The 24,593-nt window shown below is 46.5% G+C and overlaps 1 protein-coding gene across 7 annotated transcripts in view; it reads left to right on the top strand.

Moving 5' to 3' along the window:
• The window catches only part of CACNA1E (calcium voltage-gated channel subunit alpha1 E), a 405,974-nt gene that overhangs the window by 54,748 nt on the left and 326,633 nt on the right, over positions 1-24,593 (top strand). For all 7 annotated transcript variants that reach the window (XM_074389670.1, XM_074389669.1, XM_074389668.1 and 4 more), the window contains exon 2: positions 20,858-21,124. In XM_074389670.1, the coding sequence (XP_074245771.1) occupies positions 20,858-21,124 (267 nt within the window). The remainder of the gene's footprint in view (positions 1-20,857; positions 21,125-24,593) is intronic.

Genomic DNA, 24,593 nt, shown 5'->3' with positions numbered 1-24,593 from the left:
TTAGTTTTAATAACTTTGTAGTTTTGGTATATTAAGGCAAATTCTCCCTATATTCTTGCCAAATTGTCTTGGGTATTGGATCTTTATTCATCATATGATTTTAGAATCACCTTGTCACAGTTCACTAAAAACGTAAGGTTTTAATTGAAATTGAATAAATGTATAGATTAACTTGGGGGGAGGCTTGCCATAGTTAAGCTATTTTTTTAAGTCCCTGGGCGTGACATATTTCTTGTTACATTTGAATCTTTCTTAGAGTCTCTCAAGAGAGTTTAAAATTTTTCTTCACATCTCTGATTGGGTTTCCTTTAGGCATCTTTTTTTCTTTTTTTTTTTTTTTTTTTTTTTTTTTTTTTTTTTTTTTTTTTTTTTTGAGACGGAGTTTCGCTCTTGTTACCCAGGCTGGAGTGCAATGGCGCGATCTCGGCTCACCGCAACCTCCGCCTCCTGGGCTCAGGCAATTCTCCTGCATCAGCCTCCTGAGTAGCTGGGATTACAGGCACGCACCACCATGCCCAGCTAACTTTTTGTATTTTTAGTAGAGACGGGGTTTCACCTTGTTGACCAGGATGGTCTCGATCTCTCGACCTCGTGATCCACCCGCCTCGGCCTCCCAAAGTGCTGGGATTACAGGCTTGAGCCACTGCGCCCGGCCTCCTTTAGGTGTCTTATAGTTTTGTTGCTATTGCATGGTGTCTTCTTATCATTATGTTTTCTGATTCTTTGTTTTAAGTGTACCAGAACTTGTATTTTTGTACACTGATTTCATGTCCACCATCCTTGTAGAATTCTCTTACTACTATGAGTGGCCTTTCTTTTTTGGTTTTGTTTTGTTTTTGCTATTTTTTTTTTTTTTTTTTTTTGGAGGCAACTTTTATATATTGGATGCAGGCAGCATCACCTGTGACTAATGACAGCTTTGATTTTTCCTTTATAATCCATATATATATTTTTTCTTTTTTTTTACTTATTACATTGACTAGTACTTCAAGTCCAATACTGAATAGAAGCAGTTTTGGTGGGTATCCTAGACTGATAGCTCACTTTATAGCTATGTCCTGACTTAGTCTGTGTTCCTTGTGAACACCACCTTACCTCTGACCATCCTGCCCACTTTATATGGCATCGTTGGTTAGTAATTTTGTTCCCTTTTTGTATATGTATTCGTAAATTAGACATTAAATATAAAAATACAATTGTCATTATATCCATTAATATCTTTTGCTCCTTATGCCATTTTCTTGCGGGCCACTTTTTTCCTTCCATTTAAATTTCCTCCCTAAGACATGTCTTATAGTACTCATTTCACCTGAACTTGAATAGTAAACTCTGTTTTTCTGGAAAAGTCTTTATTTCAGTTTTGAGTCAATTTAGCTGAGTATTTTTAATACTTGATGATATTATTCTATCATTTTCTGGCCTCTATTATTATAATTGATAATCTAATTGCTGCTTCTTGTAAGTAATCTGTTTTTTCTCTCAGCATGTTTTAAAGATTTTTTTCTTCATAATTTTGGAACTTTTGATATTCACTAGAATGTGTTTAGGTTGAATTTATTTTTATTTATCCTCCTTAGAATTCATTGAAATTCTTGACTTGGAGGATTTATATCTTTCATCGATACTAGAAAATTCATCCTATAGCTCTTCAAATATTGCCTTTCTGCAGTCTACAGTGGCCACTGTCTCTATTATCTCTTTATAGAACTCCCATGAGATATATGTTGGATCTCTTCATTCTGTCTTCCATGTCTGTTAACTTCAATTGTATTTTCTATATTTTTATTTTCCTGGGCTGTGTGCTGGGGAGTTTCCTCATATATATTATCTTATATATCCTCATATATATTATCTTATCATATACAGTATCCTCCTGTTTACTGACACTCTCCTTAGTTGTATATAATCTAATAGTTAACTATTTATTGCCTTTAATTTCAATGATTATATACTTTATTACAAGAAATTTTGTATTTGCCACTTTTTCAAGATACCTTTTTTCATTTCATTGTATTCTATTATTTTATTTCTTTATATACCTTTTCTATTATTTCAAGTTCTGGGGTTCTAATCTTCTTGTTCTTTGTCTCAACTAACTTTTCTTCTTTCCTTATGCCAGATTATTTCCTCATATGCTTCAAACATTTTGACTGCACGTCATGTTTAGTAGTGCTCGTTTTTCCAATATAAATGCAGTGTACTATGGACTGTGAGAGTAGCCTCTTAGTACTTTTGTTTGGTTTTCTTACTTGACTCAGGGGAATTATTTTCTTGGCCTAAGGGTTCCTGAACCCCACTGAACGTGTAGTGTAAATTCAGCCCATAAATCCATGTCACATACAATCTTGGGTTTTGATTTCTCAAGGTTTTGCTTTTTCTCATTCATTCAGAGACAGAAGCTTCCGTGTTAATCTACTTTTGCTGTAGAGTTGATTTTCATGCAGTTTATTTAACTGAAGGTACAGTTCTTTAGTAGCGCAGACTCTTAGTTCCAACTTCTGTCCACATAAAGGTCTTAAGACCTTATCACTTGCTCTGGAGTGGACATTAAAACTTACCCATTAGGCTGAGTGTGGTGGTTTCATGCCTGTAATCCCAGCACTCTGGGAGGCCAGAGCTGGTGGATCACTTGAAGACAGGAGTTTGTGACCGACCTGGCTAAACCAAATTTCTACTAAAAATACAAAACATGCAAAACTAAATTTCTACTAAAATTACAAACAAAACAAAACAAAACTTAAGCCTGGTGTGGTGGCGTGTGCCTGTGGTCCCAGCTACTAGGGAGGCTAAGACATGAGAATTGCTTGAGCCTGGGAGGCGAAGGTTGGAGTGAGCTGAGATGAGGCCACTGTACTCCAGCCTGGGTGACAGAGACTCTGTCTCATAATGAAACAAAACAAAACAAAACAAAACGCACAAAAACTCCACCCATTAAATCCTCTTTGTTACCAGAACTAGATACTGCCTATGGGACAGCTGCAGCTTCGATTCACACGCTTCCTCTTTGTTTTTCAATTCCTCCTAGGGATTTCCTTTTATAACTTTCAAGTTCAGCAATATATATCTTTTCAAATATATTTGAAAATATATTTCTGTACTTTATCTAGTTTTTCTAGACATGTGTAGCAAGAGATTTTCTTATTCTGCCATCTTTCTAGTACTGAATCCTTGAATGACTTTTACAAAGAGAATAAAATAGGAAAGCATAAAATAGTCCCTGGGGAATAGACACAGGCCTCTCAGACTTATAACTAGATGTTCCTAATGGAGAGGTTAGTAAGAGTGCCGGACAGAGCGTAGGGGAAGATTTGAGGAAGGAAGTGGGTGAGAAACAGCAGTACATTAAAGGGCAATTACTTTCTGCCCCCTCAGATGGTACATGAGTGCTTAGCTAATGGCAGTTCACTTATTAAAGTGATCATTGGTAAGTCCTTACCAGCAGCTCCTGAAAATATCTTGCCTGAAGTGATTGAGCCTTTTTAGGAAATGAAAGATCAGATTCAGAAAGCAAGGAGATAGTTTTCAAATTCTAGTGAAGACAAATTCTAGCAGAAAAGCTTTCCAAGGGTGTTGGTGACCAGCGAAGCTGAAGGATTCAAGTTCTCCTGTAGCTTTAAAAATAAGAAGGGAAAGAAAACAAGGAAACGCAGGGGGTGAGGGTCCACAGGGTTGAGTTGAAAGTATGAGTGTAGTTTTCACTGCAGAGATAGCTGACCTGAGGGGGAAACGTTGGCAGGGCTTGTGACCACATTTCTTAGGATCCAAAGTGTCAGGAGAAATCCTATTTATTTGAACTTTAGTTGATAAGCCTTACACTGATTATGACAGGTTGAGACCACTTTTTCTTTTCAGCTTGAGTTGTCCCTTCAGACTCTGCTGTCCCTTTAGTTTCTTTTATCTTAAGGCGTGGAGCCCTGTGCATGCCTGTGAGACCATCAGAAAAGCAGAGGTGCAGCTCTGAGTTCACCCCAACTCTTAAAGGCTGGGACTAGATGTGAAGGAGAAAATGAAAGTGTGTGTAGCAAGGCAAATGCATTCCACTGGGGCTCCTGCATTCTGGTCATGATGTTGATGAGTCCTATGACCTAGAGCCATGTATTTAATTTTTCTACACCAGTAGTCTCAACTGGGAGGTGCTTTGGGCCCCAAGGGTCATTTAGCAATGTTTGGAAACATTTTTGATTGTCACAACTGAGTGGGGGAAGGGTGTCTGGTGTCTAGTGGTTATAGGCCAGGGATGCTGCTCAACGTCCTACAATGCAAGGACAGTCCCGCGATGACAAAGAATTATCTGATTCAGAAATGCCAATCATGCTGAGTTAAGACACCCTTCTCCACGCGTCTTTTCTTATCTGTAACATGGAGGGGTTAGAGAAGGAGGTTGATGTGCGTGGCTAGATTAGGTTATTACCCATCTGCCCAACACCAACCACTTCAACCCACATCACAGCTCTAGATGCATGAAGGAAGTGAAATGAGTTGAAAACATTTCCCCATTTTCTACCGGAGAACAAAATACCGTACTCGCGATGTTGTGAGCTTTGCAGGCTCACGGTGACCGCTGCGTCTGCCCCCATGCACTGGGTCATTCACCTTGTCAGGTTAGGTTTGTGAGTTGTATGGAACACATACCTGTACTTGAGGAGAGGGTTGAGGATGGGCTTCCTGGAGCTGAACAGATTGTCTCCAGAACAGTTTTATCACTTGTAGCTTCTCCCACAGCAACTTCCCAAGATGGTGCAGAGCCTGAGGCATCCATGTCCTGCTTGTGTCCACTTGGCTTTGTTCATAGTTACCATTTATTTGTACATTTATTCATTCATTTAAGAAACATGTATTCAGAGTCCACTAGACATAAGGCAGTGCGTTAGATACTACGGAGAATGCGAAGATAAATAAGCCAAGCCCCTTGCAGTGTAGTGGGGAGACAGCATGTGTACACCACAGTATCTTAGGCAGGGCAACATTAAGGCGCCAGCAGCACTCAGGGGAGAGAGAGATCACTTTTTTCATATGACCACAAATGGCTTCATAAGGGAGGTAGCATAGGGACTAGGCTTTTAAGTCGAGGTAATTTTTTGACAGGTGGCAATGGAAGAAAGGGTAAGGAAGGGAGGAAGAAAATGAGAAATGATATGCAGGAGGATAATTCCGAGGTGTTCTTAGGGCAGGATGAACAGTCCTGCTTCATAGGAGGAGACTGCTGAGGAACATCATGGCGGGTAATAAGGATTTGGGCTGGATGACATGTAAGTTTTCTTCCAGCCCTATGATGATAACATCTTATGATTGGATAGGTATATTTGATAGGCACTAGGAAACTCATTCGTTCATTCAACAAAAAAATAAATTTATTTGTTATTATTATTATTTTTCTTTTTTTTTTGAGACGGAGTTTCGCTCTTGTTACCCAGGCTGGAGTGCAATGGCGCGATCTCGGCTCACCGCAACCTCCGCCTCCTGGGTTCAGGCAATTCTCCTGCCTCAGCCTCCTGAGTAGCTGGGATTACAGGCACGCACCACCATGCCCAGCTATTTTTTTTGTATTTTTAGTAGAGACGGGGTTTCACCATGTTGACCAAGATGGTCTCGATCTCTTGACCTTGTGATCCACCCGCCTCGGCCTCCCAAAGTGCTGGGATTACAGGCTTGAGCCACCGTGCCCGGCATTATTATTATTTTTCTTTACCAGACACTATTCTAGGCACTGGAGATACAACCCTGTACAAGCTCTTCAATTTCATTGCACTGAAAGGTGAGATGGGTCAGAGTTGAGCTGTGCACTGAATTTTTGTGGTAGAGCCTGGAAGAGGAAGGTGGAGGAGGAGCCTCTCCCGTCTCCGGAATGGAAGGGAGTACTGGCTTGATGGGGGGTGGTGCAAATGGAAAGGACAGGAAGACTGCGACAGTGGCATAGAGAGAAAAGGTGGGGGGCTTGGGGAATGGCTGTAGTAGGAGTTGGAGTCAAGGATGCATCCAGAGTTTTGTGCCTGAGTTAGGAGGAGGCTCCAGTGTTGCCAACAGCATTAGACACCCAGCGGGGAGCTGGATCTTAGGGAAAGAGGGCGAGTTTGCTTTTAAACTGGCTGGTTCATGGCACTGTCAGGCCATCCAGGTAGAGGAGCCCATTTGAGCCATGGTGAATGTGGTACCAGACTTTAAAAAAAGAAAAGAAAAGAAAAGAAAAGAAAAAACCAGAGCCAAAGATAAAGGTCTGGGAGTCTTCAGGATATTCGCTTCAGTTGAAGCCATCCATATGGATGAAATCACCAAGAGAGTGCGTACTTGGTGAAGAGGGTAGAAACCAGGATCTGAGGAGTGTTCATGTTTAGGAGGCAGGAAAAAAGGAAAGGTGAAGAAGATGGAGAGGCAGTTAGGGAGGAAGAAGGAGAACTTTGGAAATGCTCCTGAGGGAGGCAGGAAGAGGAAAGCCAGTTCATGCTGAGCCCTGATCCATAAGAATGCATGCACACCCTAGTAGCCTCCAGGGAAGCAGGCTCTGGGGTGAAAAAATTCCCTGGAACATATTTAGCTGTAAAAGTGTTGAGCCACCTTACCATGTTATCACTTCTCAGTGCTTCAGCCAGAGGGTTGGGGGTGGGGGTAAGTGGAGGAGGCTCTCCAGTGAGTCATCCCTCCTGCACGTTAGGCGTTTTGGTTAAAAGATTTGCAGAGAGAGAGAGAGCAAGAGAGAGACAGAGCGAGCGAGAGGGAGCACGCACGAGAATGCACAAGTGAGCGTGAGCGAGCTGCTTGTTTTTTTTTTTTTTGAGTCAAGGTCTCTAAAAACATTTTTTTTTTTAAGAGTTGGGATCTCTATCACCCAGGTTGCAGTGCAGTGGTGTGATCACAGCTCACTGCAGCCTTGAACTCCTGGGTTCAAGCATTCCTCCCATCTCAGCCTCCTGAGTAGCTGGGATTATAGACATGTGCCAAAACATTTGGCTAATTATTTTTATTTTTTTTATAGAGACAGATGCTCACTATGTGGTCCAGACTGATCTCAAACTCCTGGCTTCAAGTGATCCTCCCACCTTGGCTCCCCAAAGTGCTGGAATTACAGGCGTGAGCTGCCGCATCTGGCCCTCATTTGTTTTCTAATAGGTTCTTAGGGCACTGTGGCAAAAATGCCTTTTCCCTTGAGAGGTATACCACCAGGGGGAGGACATTTGGGGACCTTCTATGATTGATTTTACCTGTGCCATCCTGTTCTCCATAGCCTGGATGGCCAAGTGGTTACACAGGGATATGCAGTTCACGCAAAGCCTGCGGTTCTCAGGTAAAGGTTGGAGGAGGCTTTGTGCCTACTGGTTGGCTGTTATCACATCCAGGGTGACCCCCTACTCTTCTCCTCTGAGCCCTTGAAACTCTCCTCATCTAGTCTTAAGTTTCAGGCTACAATTTCTCCTTCAGCTTGTCTCTTGCAGTAAGGTTGTCGTAGTCTATTTTTGCTCCTGTAACAAAATACTCTAGACCAGGTAATTTATAAACAGCACAGATTTATTTCTCACAGTTACAGAGGCTGGGAAGTCAAAGATCAAAGCACTGGCAGGTTCAATGTTTGTTGAGGACATGGTCTTTGCTTCCTTGAATGCTGCTTCCTCCAGAGTAGCTGATGGCAGTGTCCTCGCATGGCAGAAAGCTGATGGATAAAAGGGGCCTAGCTACTTCCCTCCAGCCCTTTCACAAAACGTTAATCCCATCCACGAGATTAGCCCTGATGGCTTAATCATGTCCTAAAGAACTTAACTGTTAATACTTCTGCATTGAGGATTAAGTTTTAACATGAATTTTGAAGGGGATGCAAACATTCAAACCATAGCAAAGGGCAGTAGTAAGATGTGGCCTGTGGTATTAGGCAGGTCCGGGCTCCAAGTGTAGCTATGTGTGATCTTAGTGTAGAAGTTTAGTTTATCTGATCTTTACTATCCTTGAGAAATGGTTGAAGCTAACCATACCTATTTTGCAGGATTCTTGTGCATATCAACAAGGCATATAGTGCTTCAGCCTTGCACAGATGTTGGTTATTGTTGCTGCTTTGAAGAGTTTCTTTGATTTTTTTTAACTTCATACTCTTTTGGTTGTTTTCAGAATTTCTTTCCCCTTTCTCCCAATGTTTTTCAATTTAAAAATGTAATTAATTTGAGGAAAATTATAACCTAACGCCTCTTGGCCAACTTCTGTGTGGCTCTTTGGGCAAATAAAGGGCCTTGAATGCTTTGCTTATAGTGATATAATTCCCTTTTGGAAATAAAAGGTTTTTTTTTAGACAAGAGTCTCACTCTGTCACCCACACAGGAGTGCAGTGGTGCAATCTTGGCTCACTGCAACCTCTACCTCCTGAGTTTAAGCAATTCTTCTGCCTTAGCCTCCTGACCAGTTGGGATTACAGGCATGCGCCACCACGTCCAGCTAATTTTTGTATTTTTAGTAGAGACAGGGTTTCACCATTTTGGTCAGGCTGGTCTTGAACTCCTGACCTCAGGTGATCCACCACCTCAGCCTCCCAATGTGCTGGAATTACAGGTGTGAGCCACCGTGCCTGGCCTACAGGTTCTTTTTTCACGTCATCTATAATGGCTGGTGTCTGTCCCTGAAAGCATAACAATAGTACCACCCGCCGTGGTGTGACACTGTGTTTACAAAGCATTTTCATACACATCATCTCAACGATCTCAGCATCATTCTGTAAACTGGGTCTTTCACCCTCAGTGAAAGTCATTTCTTTTCTGATATCACCACTTCATAAAGATATCTGCACTCTCACGTTCATTGCAGCATTATTTACAATAACTAGGATATGGAAAAAACGAAATGTTCGTCAGTGGGTGAATGGACAAAGAAAATGTGGTGTATGTAGACACACACACACACACACACACACACACACACACACACACACACACTGGATTGTTATTCTGCCTTAAAAAAGAAGTAGATCTTGCCATTTGCCCCAACATGGATGGACCTGGAGGATATTATCCTAAGTGAAATAGACGCACAAAGAAAAATATTGCATGATCTCACACACGTAGAATAAACTACAGAATGACACAGTGGTTAGCACCAGTGGGCGCGGGGAACTGGCGGAGGAAGTGAGGGGACGTAGATCAAAGGATACAAAGTAGCAGGTATGCAGGATGAATGAGTCTAGTGTTCTAATGCGAGGCATGTGGAACAAAGTTAATAAAATTATATTGTATTAGGGACTTGTGTTAAATAAGTAGTTATCAGCTGATTTTGTCACACAAAAAGTAACCATGTGAGATAATGGATGGTAATCTGCTTCACTGGAGTAGCCATTTTACTATCTATATGTATCCCATAACATCCTGCCGCACATCTCAAATGTACACAATTAAATTTATTTATTTTTATTTTTATTTTTTGAGACGGAGTTTCGCTCTCGTTACCCAGGCTGGAGTGCAATGGCGCGATCTCGGCTCACCGCAACCTCCGCCTCCTGGGCTCAGGCAATTCTGCCTCAGCCTCCTGAGTAGCTGGGATCAAACGGAAGCTGTCTTTGACATCACCTATAATGCCTGGTATCTGTACCTGTAAATATAATAGTAATACCACGTATAGTGGCAGGCAACTGAGTTTACAAAGCATTTCCATACCCGTCATCTCTACAATCTCAACATCAATCTGTGAGCTGGGTCTTTCACTCCCAGTGAACTGGTGACTGTCTTTAGTTTTTAGATGCGTGTGTGTGTGTGTGTGTTCACGTGCACGCTTGAGATATTGCTTCTTTTAACACAAAAAGCTAAAGTTTCAAAGTAGGTGGGGTGTGGGTTAAACACCGTTCTAAATGGCAGGCCTGCTGTTCGTGCGGAGGGAGAGTGGCCTCAAAGTTTAAAAATAACCTGAACATTATAGACTCCTGTGAATTCTACAGCCCAGAGCACTGTGAGTCTGTGGGTGTTTTACCTGCTGGAGTGCAGGCAGGAAAACAACAAGTTGAGATGCAGGAGGATTTAAATTTGCAGAGTCCTTTAGTGGCACGCACTGGCAGCAGCAGTGTTCAAGAAAAAAAATTAAAGTTAGAACTAATGACCAGGATCGATGCTCCTGAATGGTAGGAGCAGTGCTCCCCTTGGATTTGCTCAACACAGCACTGCACAACATTCGTATCTACGATGAAGCAGACCCTTATTTTCTGTGGCTGAACAACTATCCTTTCCCCCTTCCTCCCTTCCCTCCCTTCCTGACCTCTCCGGAGTTTGCCGATACCTTTTGCAGCTAGCTACCTGCGGCTGACCTACCAGGGAGTTCAGGGTTGGAACGTTTTGGATAGACTTGGTGGTTCACTGAAAAACAAGTAAACGGCGTAAAACCATGCTCGTCATGCATAAATTGTGGGCAATGGCAGACCCTTTGAATTCTGAGAAGTTTTGAAGGGTGAAATAAGTTTTGAATGAGCACTCAGTTCACGGCGTGACTCCTGCTGCTCTGGGATATTGCAGTGCGTGATGGCAGCAGCAGTAGGAGCAGCGGGTCGCGCCAAGAACGTATCGTCGTCACCTTTGGTTTATCGGTAGCCCCACGCGGTTCAGAGGGCAGGCACTACTTTTGCCATTTTTGCATGTAAGGCCATAAACCCAAGCAGGACTGAGGTGCAAGCCTGCTGGTATTGTTTCCACTCTGATAACTCATTTATTCTGAGGCCCTTTGGCACCATCTGTGGATTCTGGATATATTCTTGCCTCTTGGAACTGCAGAATCATCATGAAATCTCTATGCCCTAGCTCAAATCTCTATTGATGATATCAGTGAGAGGAATTAAAGTGGCTAAGATAATGGGTTTTAAAGTCAGGTTGACCTAGGACTGACCTTCTGCTATGTCACCCACCACCTAGGTGACCATCAGGGACGTCATTTCTCTTCCAGTCTTGCTTCTCTTATTGTAAAATGGGGTTTATAACAGCACTTACCACATGGACTTATTCTGAGAAATAAGGAAGGTGAATCTAGTTAGCGTGGAGCCTTGCACATAGTAAGTATTTAATACCTAGGACAAATAATACAAACAGCATCACCTGTACTTTTCTTTGTGATTATTCTTTCCTTGTTTGATCCATGTCCATTTTTCTTTAATTTTTTTTATAGCTCCAGAATTTGCAATATGAAAATAGAGATTATTAAACAAAAGAAAAGTTGTAAAACTGGAAGCCTTGAATTATTCTATTAGTACTTGACTACATATGGAAGAATATTATTGAAAAATATGATCCAGTGATGGGGCGGGTTTATGAAAAGATACAAGTATTTAAAGGAAAAGGCGAAATCGTGAGTGCATGTATGTGTGTGTGTCCAAGGAGCTGGCTTGTTAGTGTTACAGAGGAGTATTTCAGCAAGTCTCTCTTGATGGAGAATTACGTTTCCACCTTTCCAACTTGTAAATGGCACATTGGGAATATTCAGAAATCTGCAGGGCGCCTGTCATTCTTCATGTTTGAATGTACTGCATTAAGCCTGTCTGAACGCTCCCGGAGCATGTGAAGATAACTTGCGTGTTTGTACACTTGGCTGACAGAACTTGGAATCACATCAGAATCTAGCATGCATGGGTCTTTGTAAACATGTGTGTGTCATTTTCTTATGTAATTCTTCCTAAGGGAAATAGGCATGATGACATTTGCCTTTTTAATTTTTTTTTTGCAAAGAAGTGATAGAACCAATTAATTTTTTTTTTAAAGCAGGACTTTTAAATTTTATGTTTAATTTTTTGTGGAAAGGAATCTGAAAATATTCTTTAGGTGGGGAGCTATTTCCTTTTAATAACTGACTCACCAGATCTTATTTCAACTCTGTTTCTAAGAGCAAGAGATATTCCTCATAAGACAATGGACCCTTTTGTTTAATGATTGATAAGATGGGGCTTGGGCAGTTAGTGTGCTGGAGAAGTTCCCCCTGAGTTAGAGGCCCTTAATCTCCTAAAAGAGAAGTACATTTATTCCTGTTTCTATCATCTGGTCAGGCGTCCCCAAACTGCGGCCCGAGGGCCACATGCTGCCCCCTGAGGCCATTTATCCGGCCCCCCGCCGCATTTCAGGAAGGGGCACCTCTTTCATTGTTGGTCAGTGAGAGGAGCACAGTATGTGGTGGCCCTCCAACGGTCTGAGGCACAGTGAACTGGCCCCCTGTGTAAAAAGTTTGGGGACGACTGATGTAGGTTGATGGGCACTCAACTCACAAGAAGAAGCTGGGAACACTGGCAGCAGAGAAAGACTCCTCATCAGAGCTAGAATGTATGAGGGGAAGGGTAGTTCCTCAGACAGGGGCCAGATACCTGACTGACACTAAACCCCTTTTTCACCAATAACAGTTGCTGCAGATTCAGGCATTCACTGACCATTTATTTTGCAAAGGCTTGCTATGAGGGTAACATAATGCAAGCACTCTAGGTAATAAAACAAAGGGAAAGATATGTCCTCTACTCTTGAGAAGCTTACACCATAGTTGAGGAGATAAGGCATACATAATTGAAAAATTAAATATGAATATCATGGTAAAGTTACAGTCATGACAATATCAGTGAGAAAACACGGTACTACTATGAACGATACAGAAGCTCTGCGAGTTTATAGGAGGTAAGGCCATAGAGTTGGAACAATTATGAAAGGCTTGATGGGAGAGCAGATTTGAACTGAACTGTGCACAGGAAGATGCCTAGCGGTGGGAGAAGCAGAGAAGAGGAAGGAGGTTCTTGGGGCAGTGTGAGGCAGGTGCTGTGAGCAGGACTTTGAGGCAGGAGTGGGTGTGGCATGTTTATTTATGTACCTCATACTATGGTATGTGAGGACATGGTGTTGGAAAGATAGGTTGAATTCTGATTGCCTTGACTTTTCAGGCTAAGGTGTTTGGCCACTTTATAGGCAGTGAGGAGCCACTGAAGTTAAATGTTCACAATGAAACATGCATAGAAACTGGCATTTCAGGAGGGGGAGCTTGCTTTGAAGGAACTGCAGTGACTCCACTTTTACCCACAGTGAGTTTGGGGCTGAGGGGCAATCCATATGTAGCTACCCATAACTTCACTGGACACCTGGGTCTGGAAACAAGGTGAAAGGTGAGGGCTAGGAGCTAGAGGTGGTGTGGAGGGCGCGGCTGCAATGGCAGGTAAGGATATAACCTCGAAGGGAGAGAAGTCAGACAGAGGAGAGAAAGGGGTTGGGGACAGAGCCACAGGTGCCCCAGAGGTGACAGCAATAAGAGGAGCAGGAGGAGACAGGGAGAAACTGGGAGATGTGGTGACTGGGATGCCAGGAAGGATGATCTCTGAGGAGTGGGGAGGTCAGTGGTACCAAATGCGGCAGAGTGGTCAAGGAAAAGGAGGGTAGAGGACCATCAGGGTTCAGTAGGAGTCTCAGAGCAATTTCTGTGGCGTGAGAGGGGCGGAGCTAGTAAACGGCCTGCCCAGGTGTACATTTCAAAACGGGCCTTAAGTCCGTATCATATGGGAATGCCTTCTTCACTCTGATTATTTTATACCAGGTGGGTGTAACCAGCTGCTCAGTGTAGGAGAGAGTGGGAGAGAGAGGGTGTGGTGATGGACAGGTGGTGGCTTAATCTGCTGATGACTCCAACACAAAGGGTCCTTGGAGAGCCAAGACTGGTGGGTGCAGTGGAATCTCATCCTCTTCTCTGGGCCTTCAGGGCCCCTCTAGGCTTGATTGCCACTGTGAGCTGCATTTCTTGTTACTGCAGCATTATCTTGAAGAGAGAAGTGTAGGGAGCGGATCAAGAGAAGGAAGACACGAATCCAACCTCGGCACCTTCTCCCGGGCACTGCCTCCTTGGAGCTATCCCCTGACAGGCTGCCTGACACGTGGAAGGTGCTAATTGCACGTCTGCTGAATGAATGAATTGGCACGACCCCAGCTGGGCTGAGCAGGCTTTGCAAGGTGTGGGCTGTGTTGTGTTTTCTGAATCAAGAGGTCGTGGGGGCGGATGGATGGATGTGCTCCTGCCGGTTGTTCTCACGCTCTGCTCACCCCCATCAGTGGGAGCTGGAGCGCTCTGAGTCCTCCTGCTGCACTTTGCTTTGGCTGAGCAGCAAGGTTGGGCCCTGAGGTTGGGAGGAGAGGCAGATGGTGGTGGGCGTGGGATCCTTTGCTGTCTAGGGCTAAACTCTGAACCTCCAAATCAACTTTCCCAATAAAGGTTAATATCTGTTAGGGTAAGCATATTTTTGGATTTTCTCTGGGCCGAACAGTGACCTCATCTTACGGAAAAGAAAGGACTGAAGTGGTAATGCTATAATCTTCGTGATCCTAGATACATTGAAAGAAAATAAAAACACCAATTGACTAATCAACCCCACGCATCTTGTTTACCCCCCACATCCTAAACACTCAGGCTCCAGGCTGCTGCTCCGTGCCGCCAATACTAGTTCTTTCAGAGCTCTCTTTTGGATTCTTCCCTTTTCTGGCTGCCTCCAGTGGGAGGGGACAGCTCCCCGCTCTGTTCTTCCCAGTGCTCTCCTGTGGTGCACTCCACATCCTGCCTTGTACTCGAGCCCTTTGTGGGTACATTTTCCCTTCTCCTCTTCTGAACTGTAAGTTCTTAGAGGCTGTGACTATGTCTAATTTATCTCTGAGCCTCAGAACCCCTGAGAACAATGTGTGGCACATCAAAGGGGATTAATGAGCATTTGTTAAATGGGTTTACGAATTCATGAATAAGTAAACAAACACACAGCTCTCTCAGGTAGCATGGCCTTTGGGTCCCCAGAGGCTGGTCTTTACTATTTTTTTCCCTTTCTTTCTCTTTCTGACCTGATCTCAGGTACTGATGCATCTTTGCTCCTCTATCCACCCTGCACACATTAGTGTGTGTCCATCCCTGCCTGCACTTCTAAAGTCTGCTTTCAAAAACAGAAAGCCTGTAGACATGCAGTGTTTTCATATGCTACCATGGTCACAGCTACTGAAGCTGAAATGTACATAACAAGCACTTATGTAGCACTTACTGTGTGCCAGGTGCTGTTCTAAGAGCTTTATACATATTAACTAACTTAATTTTCATAACAGCCCAGTGAGGAAGAATGGTTTGCAATTAAACCCTCTGGGGGACACTCTGGTTCAAGGTCATGCCTTACCTCTCTAAAGCCCAAGATCCTGCCTATGACTGGACTCTTAAGCAAGGAAAATGTTATTTGGACATGCAGCATGTTAATAATGGCCACACATAGCAAAGAATCCTGTCCTTAGTATTAGGAGATCCAGCTCTGCTATTTCCTAGCTATGTGCACTTGGATAAGTCCCTGACCCTCTGGGTGTCAGATAACTCACAGTCCTGCTGCAAAGATGCAATGAGATAACACTACAGTTGGCGCCCAGGAAGTGATGGGTTGTCACACATGAATGGTTTTTAAAATATTTTAAGGCCAACTTTGCTGATCTGTGGTTAGCTGACGGCACGCTGGCATGTGGGGCTTCTCAGGCTTAGGTTTGAGAGATGCTGATTCTAGGGACGGACATTACATAAGGATGTGAAGTTATGTTTTCACCCAAGTAAGGGCTGTGAGGTATTGTGAAAGCCACCAGACTCCCAAGATGTCTGCATTACCATAATGCTCCTCTGCTCCACTATGCATTTGCACATGGTCTCCTGCCAACTTTTTTCTTAAGAACCCACTCCCAAATCCTCTCTGCATTATGTTCCCTAGAGCGCTGCTTTGCATAAGAGTCTATTTCTTGGAAAAGCTCAACGAAGGAAAAATAGAACAAAAGGGGCTCTGGTAACTTAAGCATAAGCTATCTGAGTGTAACTGGCAGAGTGGGGGAAGATGAAGGAGCAGGCCTGATGGGAGGGGCACAGACCTTCTGGATGAGGCCCAGATCCAGACTTCTCAGTGATGGGTTAAAATCTCTTACGAAGATGGTCCAAGGCCTGACAGATCTGGGAAGAGCTTCAGAATGAGGGTAACAGGCAAACCGCGTCTCCAGCTTTGCCACGCGTGTCGATCTGTCTTAGTACAAACTCCCACAGCCTGTCTGGTCTGTAGCAGTGTGGACACCTTGTTTTCTGCCTTTTGCAGAAGAGGCTGCAGGGCCTGACTTACCAGTCCCCTTCACTCCTGGTTGCAGCTCAATGATACACTGCAGTAGAAGGGCTGCAGGAGAAGCGCTTTGAAATGTAATGGTCTTCATGGGCTGGATAGACTAGGAAAGCGTTCCACTTGCTTCCTGAGCTCCTGTTGGGTTTCCACCTGGCAGGTCACTGCTTGCAGAAAAACACGTGGAGCATTTGGTAAGCCCATCTTAACTTGGGAGGGTGTGTGTGGGGCTGCACTTTCCGAGTACCGTGAGATGGGCTGGCTGCACGGTGGTGAAATTTAGGGCGTGGACCTGAATGACGTCCCATAGGGGAGTAGAGGGCCGTTAACAAGAGGTCAGAGCCTAGGAATGTCTGGACTCTGAGGCTTAGCGCAAAGGGTGCTGGGCTGCCAAGCGCTTGGGCTCACAGTGACATCTCACAAGTGACCAGTAGATGGTGCTCTGACAACAGGAAAATACAGTTACTGTCACTGAGGCTGGAAAGGGATTTTCAGATGGTCTTCAAACTGGTTTCCCATCAGAGTTATGACTAATTGCTGATTTTCCACATTTCCATTTGTGGGTCTTTAATAGGATAGTGGAACTCGGGGCACTGGAAGGATAATGCCCACCAAATTCCCATATGAAGGGCATGACTGCAATATTCTCATCATGAACTTTTTCTGAGGATACTCCTGGATCTTGAGGGCATGGTGCCAGGAACACTTGGCCTCTGATCAAATTCAATTTGAGGATGGTAAGCATAGCATTTCCACAGGCTTAGTGTCACTGTATAGTTTCTTCTCTTGACGAACAATTTAGAATTACACTATTGCTGCCCTTCAGGGCAGCATGGGTTTTAGAAAGAGCTACAGACTGGAGGTCAGATGTGTTAGAAGTCCACACTCAGCCTCTTACCAAACATGGACAAACAGCTTAAATTAACATTGCTGAAACCCTGCTGTTCTGTCTGTCAAATAAGGGTTGTGATACATGTGTTGCCGGGCTAACCTCAGAAGTTTGGAGTGAGGGTCAGCTGTGGAGTTTATGTAAACTGAAAACTATTAAGCACATGTATTATTCAACCATAAAAACTGCAGCCACTGGCCAGGCGCAATTGCTCGCCCAGCATTTTGGAAGGCTGAGGCAGGTGAATCCCTTGAGTCTAGGAGTTCCAGACCAGCCAGGGTCACACGGTGAGACACCCCCGTCTCTATTAAAAAATAAAATAAAACCAACAACTGTAGCTGCCTTGGGGGCTGGTAGAATGGGGGATTAGATGGCATGAAACCAGTATAGAAATTCATAGATTTCAAAGCTCTGCAGAGCTATGACAGCCCCAGGTGGGGGTGGAAGATGAGAGTATGTTTTCCTGCTAGCACTCCTGCCCTGAGGCCACATCTCTCCAAAGGCATTATGCCTTTATGTTTGCCTCTTTCGTTTTTGACTGCCCCCTCCAAGAATCATCCCGTTTAACTCACCTACATAGGTGCTGAAAGTTCCTAAGTTATTCCACATTATTCCCAACCTACGCATTTAGGATCCCTGTTTTTTTTTGGGGGGAAGGCAAGAAGGCAGATAGCAGCTCCAGTGTGTCATCACGTACATGTCATTTGCATGTGAACCATCCCGTCTTGAGCATGCTAGGTCTCCAGAGAATTACAACAGCCACAGAGAACACAGGACATGGAGTACTGGATCTCTGCTGCCATCTGATAGCATGGAAGAGACAAGTCAGGGATCTCTGATGTTCCAAAAACTACACCTGGGAGGTAAAAGGCTAGTGAGCCCTGCTTCTTCTGGGCGTTAACAAGAAGGTATGCCACCTGCTAGCCTGCTGAGGCAGGACCACAAAGCAAACGGGTGAGAGAACAGCATGAAAGTGAAGTGCGTGAAGCTTTCTGGCCCGCGAGGTTATGCAATCTAGTGTAATCTAGTGTAAGAAGGTACATGATTTATGTCATCACCCCTCTTGTTCATTATTGTATCCTCAGTGCCGAAAACAGAGCCTAGCACGTGGAAGGTACTCAAAAATACTTCTGAACTGAATGATCTGAATGAATTTTGTGCTGCGGATTATGGTAGTCTGAAAGCAGCGATATATACTTAATCATTTCTAAAAGCCCTTTTTCTACCCCTCTGTAGTTTACAGGAATATTGAGATAGCCACTTGGGACCAGTTCTAAGTGACTGGCTGATGGGACCTCATGGTTCACAGCACCAACCTCCCTCCATTCCACTTCCGACTAGGTATTTAGACAGAAGAGGACCCTCTGATTAAAACAGGAGGAAGGACAGAGTAAGGCAATGATGTGAAATCAAAATAACAATTAGAGCTGACTCACCTTGAATAGTAATTTCAGTGGGCTCCCCTGCATCAGAAGGTCAAACGCCTTCCCCAAGGGCAGCAGGCTGGACATGATAGGCCATTCCTTTGGATTTCTAGTAGTCAGAGAGTTTTCCTTCACACACACACATACACTCACATACATTCTCACACAATAGACACGCGTCAGTGCTCACATGGCGTTGCCCACACATAGACACATAACCCGCAGAACACACATGCCATGCACTTCTCAACAGTTAATCTCACTACACAGGCATGAAGCCATACTCACCCATGGTTTCCAACCTCGGGGCTTTGGTCAGTGTCTTTGTTTGCTTCCTCAGCCCCTCCTTTCCTTCTTCCCTTCCATTGCTCGGGTTGGGAAGATCTGGACAGGACTATGTGTTGAGCCAAGACAGGAAAACGCAGAGGACGGTGTGCCCTACCTAGTGTGGAGATGGGAGGGGACAGCTGGTTTCTGCCCTCAGTTCAAACCACCAGTCACCTGTGGGGAAGGGCTTGGCTGCTAAGCACAGGAGCGTTTTCCTGGGGCTTGGAGTCCACCTTTCCCACCTCTGCAGCTCAGATACCGATTCTGTTTTGTTCTACATTAATGGGGTGGGTTTGAGAAAGTCCGTGCAGCTTATTTGGGAGTAAAAGATGCGGGGATCTTTCTGATTGTTTGGATTTCGAGAAGGGTAGTTTTAGCCCATAACTCACCATGGAGGGCCCTTCTAGGAGAGGTGGGGCAGGGCTCCGCCAGCGAGGAACCAGGAAGCTGCCCCGTGAGGGCAGAAGGTCCTGCCAGGAGCCAGCGCCAACAGCAGAGTGTGGAACCCCCAGAGGTCCCGGCCTCCCCCACGGGGCTTCCCAGATGCTAAGTGGGGAGATGGGGAGAGGGTGCTGCGTTCTCCTTGGAAATCCCTGGCAGTGTTCGTGGAGCCTGGGAGGTGCGGAGGTGGGGAGGAGCAGCGATGCGGCCACGGAGCGTGGCGCGCAAAGGCCCGGACTCCTCGCTAGGGCCGCGGCGGGCCCGTGGCACCGTGCCCGGCACCGAGCAGGGCACAGCCCTGGGGACACCTCTCTGCGGGAACCCAAGGAGCGCCTGCGTGTGCGCCCCACGCCAGGCCCTCTCTCTCTTGCGGAGACTCCGCCGCGTCGCCGGCTGCGCCTGCCTCTCTCCTCTCGGCTTTACTTGGGGGAAAGGGGATTCTTCACCGGACCTTTGCAGAGGTGGCCGCTACCCTTTGGCCACATAAATCAAGGCAAGCCAGCCTCACCTCCCAGGAACCTCCAGCCTTCCGGCTGCGTCCCCGCCTCTCCCGCCTCGCCAGCTCCTCCCCCGCTCCTCCCGGGCGCTCTCGCGCGCCTCGCTGCGCCTCTGCGCTCCGCTCGTCCTCCCCTGCCTCGCCTCCCCCCTCTCCTTCCGCATCTTTGCCAGTGCTCCGCCGAGGGCGCTGCCTGGGTGGAAGAGGAAGACCGAGCCGTTAGTGAGGAAGTTCGGTCTGTGGCCAAGCTTGGTGCCAGGCCGCCGCGAGGCTCGGCTGCAACCTGTTCCTCGCCCGCCGGTGCTCGCCGCCCGCCCGCTCGCGCTCCCGCCCTCTCGGCGCAGCCGCGGATCGCTGTTGCATGCTGATCCGGGGAGGCGGCGGTGGCGAGCGCTCCGGGCGGATGCTGGCACTCGGGCTCCGCTGCTCTCTGGATGCTGCTCAACTTCTAGCCCAAGCGCAGGAGCTTTGAAGTCATTTGTCCCTCTCCGCTTGGATCGACTTCTTATTTTGAGATTTTGGGCATTGCGGTTTACGCAGGAACCTCAGTATCGCGCTTCCCTCCTCCCTTCCTCTTTCTCCAACCTTTGGATGCCTCTCTGCTGGTAGATTTAAGGACCCAAGTCTTCGCGGTGGAATTTCTTAGATGGACTCGCGGGGGTTGGCGTTATAAAGCATGTCACCGTAACCCCGTCCTCGTTTTTGTTTATTTTTATTTTTTTAAAAAAGTTCTTTTGTTTTCATTTTCCCCTCCCTCCTACCCCTTCCCCCAACCAATAAATCACGAAACTGTTACCTAGCGGGCCGGTGCCTGCCTCTCTCCCAGAACTAGGTGGTGCGTCTGCCAGAAGAGGAGCTATGTTTGAAGAGCAGCCTACTCCACCCCTCTCCTCTGTGATCCCTGAACACCACCACACACTGGCATTTTGAAAACAATATTTTTCTCCAGAAACTGAGCACCCCCAAGCCCTACCCCCCATTTGTTTTTTTCTTCTTGAGGAATGGAGCTTCGCAGAGGTTGCATTTAGATTCAACAGTTCACAGCAGCGGGCTGCTGCTGCTGCTTCTCCGAAGGGTTCGTGGAGCTCCCCAGAGATAGTGGTCCCGGCGCCTGCCTGGATGCGGCTCTGAGTCTCCCTGTGTCTTTCTGCTTGTTGCTGTGTGCGGGTGTTCGGCTGCGATCACCTTTGTGTGTCTTCTGTCTGTTTAAACTTCAGGATGGCTCGCTTCGGGGAGGCGGTGGTCGCCAGGCCGGGGTCGGGCGATGGAGACTCGGACCAGAGCAGAAACCGGCAAGGAACCCCCGTGCCGGCCTCGGGGCAGGCGGCAGCCTACAAGCAGACGAAAGCGCAGAGGGCGCGGACTATGGCTTTGTACAACCCCATTCCCGTCCGGCAGAACTGTTTCACCGTCAACAGATCCCTGTTCATCTTCGGAGAAGAAAACATTGTCAGGAAATACGCCAAGAAGCTCATCGATTGGCCATATCCTTTCTTGCCCACCATAACTCCCTCTCCCCCTTCTTCGGGTGAAGCGGGGGACCTAGCATGGAATGTATCCCCCACCCCCTTCCTGGTGCCAATTTGCCCCTTTGCTGAAATGGTGCATCTAAGGGGCAAGCTTGGTGCCTTGGAGACCGGTTTGGGCACTAGTGTTTTTTTTCAAGGTAAGACTTTTGGTTTTTTATTTTTCCTGTGTGGAAATCTCTAGTGTCCCTGGGTGCGTCCCTTTCTGGGCTGGGCTTTGTCTGATTCCCAGCCCCCTCCCCACCCCTACTCCCTTCACATGCCGCACTCTACAAAGATTGGGCTGCCCCAATGCTTCCTTTCATAATCAAATCTCATTTTCCTCCCTTTAAGCCAGCCACTCTGCCTCTATCCCCACCAGCCAGGAGATACTGCACTGTCTTCTTGTAGGGAAGTCGAGGCTCCATGAGGGGATTTATCAGTTCGGAAGCTCCCAGAGCACTGGGCCAAAATCCTGTATACAGACAGACAAATGAATAAATAAAATAGACTTTTGGCTGGGGACTCAGCTAACTCTCGGGACTTGAGTTTAAGTTCCACTGAAAGTGGCATGAATGAGTGTCTGTCAGGGGAGGTGATCTCTGTCGCCATGGCTCAAGCAGCTCAAACTTGGAGTTCTCTTCTCAGCCAGCGAAGAGCAGCTCCTCAGGTCCGTCCTTTCCTTGGTCCTGGGTTGGGTCCTCTTGCTTCTTAGTGCTTGACCCAGCTGGTTGCTCTCTCAGTACCCAGGATCCAGGTGGAACTGCTGGGCCTGCATTCATCCGCCGAGGCCAGAGGTGTGCACGCAGTCCCTCTCTCTCCTTAGCTCCGAAGGAACTGCTTTCCCAAAAGCACTGGTGGGGGCCATCTCTGATGGTGGTGTCAGGGTGAACAGGCATGGAAGGAGCTGCTCTGCAGGTTTAATCGAGTGCACCCAATGCAGGCTGCTGATTAGGCAGCGCGCTGCCTTGTTCTTCACTGAGGATTGGATGCCTGGCACGGCCATTAGGAATTGGGGGTGGGAGGTGGTGAAGGCGATTAGTAGGAGGCAAGCTAGTGGTCTGGTGTTAAATATGGGGGTGGGGTTGGAGACATGGGACTTTGGAAGGGAGATGTGGGAGGGATGTACCTGCAAAGGAGGCCCCTCCTTGTCTCCCCTGTTCTCCCTCTTTCCCACCCCTACTCTCCAGGTGTGCAGCAGTGAGGCAGCTGGAGCTGCCTTAAGTCCCTAGTGTTCGCCAGGCACCCAGCTCGTTTTCCCCAGGGCTTGGGCATCTCCCTACTCCCCCCACCCCAGCCTCTGGCCCTCCCCTCCTTCTTCCCTAGTTTCCTGCCTCAGCAGCTCCATGATTGGCTGGCGCGTGGTGCTTCTAGGCAGCACCCCTCATTAGAAACGAAGGAGCATCTCTAAGCAGATATTCTTCCTGCTGCTGTTCGCATCCTCCCACAGCCACCCCTGGCTGGGCTTCTCCCTCTCTCCTCCTCCCTGCACTCCCCTCCCCTGTTCCACTCCCACAGAGTGATCCCGGGCCATCCATTTCCTGAGTTGAACGTATCTAGCTAGGGTGGGGGTTTCGGGCGGGGGAGGGGTCGGGTCCCCGCAGTCACGCCTGCCGGTGCGCTGCACAAAGCCGACAGATGTCATTGTGTTGTGTGCTGCCGCCGCTGCAAATATTCCTCTAGGCAGTCTACGGATTTCCCAGCCTGGGCCCTCCTTTCTCGCTTGCCTTCTACAGTTCTCCAAACCTTCCCATCCACCAGGTGCTGCTTTGCTGCGCCCCTGTTGAGGGGCGTGTTTATTCAGACAAACGCCCTCCCTTTCTTTGCGGTAGACAAAGCCGCTCAACTGCCCCGCGGGTGGCAAAGTGTGCCAGCAGCCATCGTTGGCACCTCGGACAGCGCCTCCGAAACTCCCAGCGGCCCTGGGGTCCCCAGTTACCCAGGTTCAGCACCTCGGGTACTTCCGGGCTGAGAAGCCAGGCACGTTTCCTGCACCACGCGGTCACCTCTTCACGTTTTCTCTTCCGCTGCAAAGACACCGCCTTTCCACCAGGCGTTGCGAGCGCGCAAGGTGCGGCTGTGAGTCTTACTCCTCCCTTTCCTTGTCTTTGGCCAACATGGACCAAAGAGAGTCAAACCAGAGACTCTCGAGGGAGTTGATTTTAGCATCATGCACTGTGCCTTGGCCCTGAGCCCTGTCCCAATGGTCTCCTCTGTCTGCATAGTTGGAAATTTCACAGCGGTTCTACAGCATGTAGGCTGTGATAACAGTGTTCAGAGAACATCTGCTAAGGTGTTTAGTGGAGCCCTGTTGGAAAATGTAAAATACACCATGTTTGCTTTTTTTTTTTTCTTCTGTACAATGTAATTGACTAATATATTCCCTCTGGTGGTGACCGCATGGAAACATTGGGTTACCGTGGGAAAACGCACCTAAATTCCTAGTCTCAACTTCCTTTCCTTTCTAAACATCCAACTTCCCAAAATATCTTGTGTTGTCTTACTGGGAGTCAGTCTGGGTAGTGGTTGTCCATGGAGCTAGGCTGCCTGGGCTCAAATCCTAGTTTCTTCACTAGCTCCGTGACCTTGAAAAGTTACCTCATTACTCTGTGACTCCGTTGTCTTATCTGTTAAATGTGGGTGATAATAATAATGGGAGAATTAAATTAGTTAATATATATCACACACCTAAAACATTACCTAATTACCCAAGAAACACTGGTTGTTATTATTAATGATGTCCTTCAGAAATTTCAGCCTGCCTGAAGTGGGGAGGGGTCTTAGTTCAAGGTGAAATCGTCTAGATTCCTGCCTCTCAAAGAGAGCAAGGGGCTGCATCCACATCACCTGGGAGCTTGCTAAAAATTCAGAATCCTGGGCCCCAGTTCAATCCTGCTGAATCAGAATCTGCATCATCATAAGATCTCCATGTGATTAATATGCTCATTAAAGTTTAGGAAGTACTTCTTTGCTCTTTGTAAGGGCCAGTTTTTTTTTTTTTTTAAAGAAAAGAAGGTTGTTCTGTTGTTCAGAAAACATGCCAAGACCTGCTTTCATATTGACACATGCAAATCTAGCATGCTTGGGGATTTTGTTCGTATTACAACACCTTTTGAGACTTACACTTTATCATAGGCTGCAGAAAGTCACTGTAGGACGGGGGGGGGTTGATGTTAGGATGAGGGGGATGATGTACGTTTCTATGTGCTGCATTAGTGGTCTCTTCATGCTGCATATTGCTGGTCTTTCATCATGTTTGTCTGAAAAGATTGGTTAACTAAAAGGAATGGTTTATGTTATGCTTCCAGAACACCCTCAACCCGACTTGGAGGGGAAGGGTAACCTTATCCAGTTATTAATAGGGGAAGTCTAGTTCTTATGGGAAGAAATACCCAAGACAGCCCAGATTTGGCATGGAAGATGGTGGCAAGTCAACAGCCTACTCTGA

Source organism: Saimiri boliviensis, chromosome 19 (assembly GCF_048565385.1).
Source record: "Saimiri boliviensis isolate mSaiBol1 chromosome 19, mSaiBol1.pri, whole genome shotgun sequence".
In the NCBI taxonomy this organism is placed as follows: Eukaryota; Metazoa; Chordata; class Mammalia; order Primates; family Cebidae; genus Saimiri; species Saimiri boliviensis.
This window is presented reverse-complemented; position numbering and strand designations above follow the sequence as displayed.